Source organism: Poecilia reticulata, linkage group LG1 (genome assembly GCF_000633615.1).
Source record: "Poecilia reticulata strain Guanapo linkage group LG1, Guppy_female_1.0+MT, whole genome shotgun sequence".
Classification (NCBI taxonomy): Eukaryota; Metazoa; Chordata; class Actinopteri; order Cyprinodontiformes; family Poeciliidae; genus Poecilia; species Poecilia reticulata.
The window spans coordinates 29,086,103-29,089,670 of NC_024331.1; the positions used below are offsets into that span (position 1 = coordinate 29,086,103).

General features: G+C 38.0%; 2 protein-coding genes across 2 annotated transcripts in view; both read right to left on the minus strand.

Annotated features, from left to right (window-relative positions):
• Nucleotides 1-3,568, minus strand: part of LOC103470916 (perforin-1-like) — a 192,613-nt gene that overhangs the window by 45,121 nt on the left and 143,924 nt on the right. The gene's annotated exons all lie outside the window — the stretch shown is intronic.
• Nucleotides 3,106-3,568, minus strand: part of LOC103471480 (perforin-1-like) — a 23,677-nt gene continuing 23,214 nt past the window's right edge. Inside the window, exon 10 of the mRNA XM_008420512.2 lies at nt 3,106-3,297. Coding sequence (XP_008418734.2) covers nt 3,271-3,297 — 27 coding nt within the window. The 3' untranslated portion in view covers nt 3,106-3,270. The remainder of the gene's footprint in view (nt 3,298-3,568) is intronic.

The following is a 3,568-nucleotide window of genomic DNA, read 5'->3' on the forward strand; positions in this document are numbered from 1 at the left end:
TTGAATGGAGGATCATTCAGATGCATATTTTGACGTTCATAGTCAAATTATTTAGGTGATATAGAAAATAAAACTGTTTTCCATGCATCTCAACAGTTGATAAATGCAGTGTAATGTTAGCCAAAACACAACAGCACAAGATATGGAATACATCAGCTAGGCTGTTTGTTTACCCCATTGTTTTAAAAGGGGTGGGGGCTGGTGTGTGTGTGTGTTGTCCTCCCCCACCCTCATGTTTTTTTTTGCCAATTTGAAGGGTAGAACTTCAACTCAGTGGGAACTTTAATGTTTTTGGTTGTTTATTCAATGCTCAACTCTGTGTTTTTGTGTTTAATAATGTAAAGCACCATGAAATGCCTTGCTGCTGAAATGTGCCAAACAAATAAAATTTTATTTGATTTTGATTTGAATATATGTGTAAAGTGGTTTCTGTTTAAATATTTTCAGATTTTTTTCTATTTTTACTTTTATTTGTACTCGATCATAAACACCATGATTAGCATGGTCTAATCAAGTAAAACCAAATTCTTTTTCATGCAGGTGCTGACCCAGTATCCCAAAACATAAAGAGTCTACAGCCTGGCTTGGATCTACAAATGGAATTGATTGTATACTTTGATTTGTCTTGCTTGATTTGATTTATTTATTTCAACAAGGTTTTTTAAAAAGAAAAAACAAGCAATCAATAGGACAGAGAAAACAACTGGACAAAACGTTTTTACTTTGACATTCAAGATTAATTTTGTACATTTGTTGTTTGATCAGCCAAGTTTCTATGTTTGTRATTAATTTGTAAAAGCAATAAGAGAGGATCAGCACTTCCTGACTCATCAACAGGTTAAGCAGAGTAGTGAGTGTGGGAGCCGCATGTCCACAGACACCCAGGTTGGTTCTGAGAGAACCGAAACAAGAACGAGTCGGGCCTAAAGGCAGGAGCTCTTTTCTTGTTATTGTGGTTGCTGTCTGATGCAAGCAACAAGTTGAAGGACAAATTAGTTCATGATCAATAATCAATAATCATCTAGTTGCAATGGATGCATTTCTGATATCAAATTATATTTGACCCAATATGAAATGTTTGCCAACAAATAATTTTGGTGGCACCAAAGAATAGATCAGCTTTCTTTCTAGACTGATGCATAAAAATCCAATTCTCCTCACTGCTGGTAATTGAATGCTTATTTTTTTTGCAAAAATAGATGCTGGTTTTAACTCTATAAATTCTGCTGCATCAGCAGCGTAAATGGATCAGTTTGTCTGTTGTTGAGTTTTTCAGCTAATCTGTRATAACTTTTACTGACCTCGCCCAAATTAAACTCAGCGTCCCACCTCGGATTATCGGATTCGATCATTTTGGTTCTGCGTTGTATGGAACCATAGTACATCTTGGCATRGCTGTGAACAATAAGAGGAACTTGGTGTGCTCATCAAGTTCCATAAAGTCTTTGCATCAACCCACCSATCAGTTGGTCCAAATACATTACCCACAAAGTAAAAAAGGTTGCCTAATAACATTTAAAGATTTTTAGCAACACAGAACAACAATATCCACAAGAACTAGGATTAAAGATATTTTAACAGGTCAGTATATTAACAAATATTACAATATTGCAAAGTTTGTGTCATCTTTATGAACTGTTGTCATCTTGCTTCTTATCTTCCATACTGCATGTGTGTCTTACAGAACTGTCCACAGTCCATTAGTACTAAAGGGCTGATAGTCCATAGAAATATTGATGGGCCCCACAAAATCTTCACCAAAGAACAAGAAAATTACCCAACATACCCAGATTTGTCACACATTTCAATAACATGCCATAAAGTTTCTTAATTTAACAACTTGTTTGAACTAACTTTTATTCTCATATAATTACTCTCTATGGTGTTTATTCATGTCTAAATAAATGTCTAAACTCTGTCCATATATACATAAATCTGTTCTCACCACTGACAGAATTAACACAAATCTCAATGGATTATAATCTTTACTAGATTAAACTGCAATAAAAACTAGCCTGTTAAACTAAGGAAATGAGTATGAACATGAACTGCTTTCTTTTAAAGTGCTGCCATAAAAAGATACATGGATGTGGATCGACTTCAATAGTTTGGGTTGTTGTCCGAGAGTCTCTATATTCTGGAGGAGCAGATCTTGAGGACTTTAAAGGTCAGGTGACACAACCGGTCATAAATGTAGATTCTCCTGGGCTACCTCCTCCTTCTTGGGCGTTCTCCAGGTGCTCCTTCTTCTCTTTGACCATCATTAGATTCAGCAGCATATGAATCAACTTCCTCTTCTTGAGGATGTACCTCCTACACTCATTCCTCCAAGACCTCATTTGGCTCAGTTAGATCTTTAGGTCTAACTCAGCCTCTGCATTTAGAGTTGAATCAGCTGGTCTTACTGCAGTCCATACGTAGTAGTCATCCTCATTGGAACTTTGCATATCTGCAGGTTGGACATCTTGTTCGTTTGTGTGGTTTCTTGTTCTTATTTTGTTTTATTGTTTTTAGATTTCTCTTTAGGATTTGAACTGCTTATAGGTCCTTCTCAAAAAATTTGCATATTGTGATAAAAATTTAACTGTTATATATTTTAGATTCATTGCACACCAACTGAAATATTTCAGGTCTTTTATTGTTTTCATACTGATGATTTTGGCATACAGCTCATGAAAACCCAAAATCCCTGTCTCAAAAAATTAGCATATTTCATCCGACCAATTAAATAAATGTGTTTTAATACCAAAAAAGTCAACCTTTAGACTTTAGATTTTTAGACTGTGGGAGGAAGCCAGAGGACCTGGAGAAATTGTTTTATCATCCAGCCCTTGTCATGATGACTCTGCTGTAAGCACGCAACAACTACAGATAACAGCACGTTTTCTGTTTTATTCAACAGAAAAAAAGTTTCTGCAGGAGGTCAACATCAACATCAAGTCTGGCCCAGATCCTCACTGGAAGACAGGGAGATGATTAATGGGCATGATAAAAATAACTGGTTAKGTGTAGGAAGGAGTCTGGGTCTTAAAATATGAAGCGGGGAAGACGAACGGAGCATCCACAGTTCCGGKGGTTGGCTGCTTGCTGGTGGACTATGTGAGTAGTAATTTGTCTTTTTTTCTAGGTTCCTCGGCCAGAGGAGATGGACAGTTGGAGGGTGGACAGGCAGGTGAGGACTCACYGGAGGTGAGCTGCAGATGTTCTGAATGGGAGCAGCGAGGAGGACAAGAGAGAGATGCCGAGGGAGGACATCCACTGACCGGAGAATCAGCATGGAAGGTGAGCACTGAGAACCTACGAGGAAGGAGGAGATYGAAGGTTAGAGTGAGGGAAATGCATGTCACCTTGAAGCTCCACCTGCCCGGCACACTCTGAAGAGGACGAGRAAGACGAGGARGAGGAGGAGAATGAGGAGGAGGAGGGAGCAGACATCCAACAAGCAGCACACCGGTCTGCGGATATGACAGCCATATTCTAAAGTATTATAAAGTTTTTCAGTTGAAACATGTATTATGCTGTTTATGTTCTGCTGTGAATAGAAATATCGGTTCATGTGTTTGGAGCA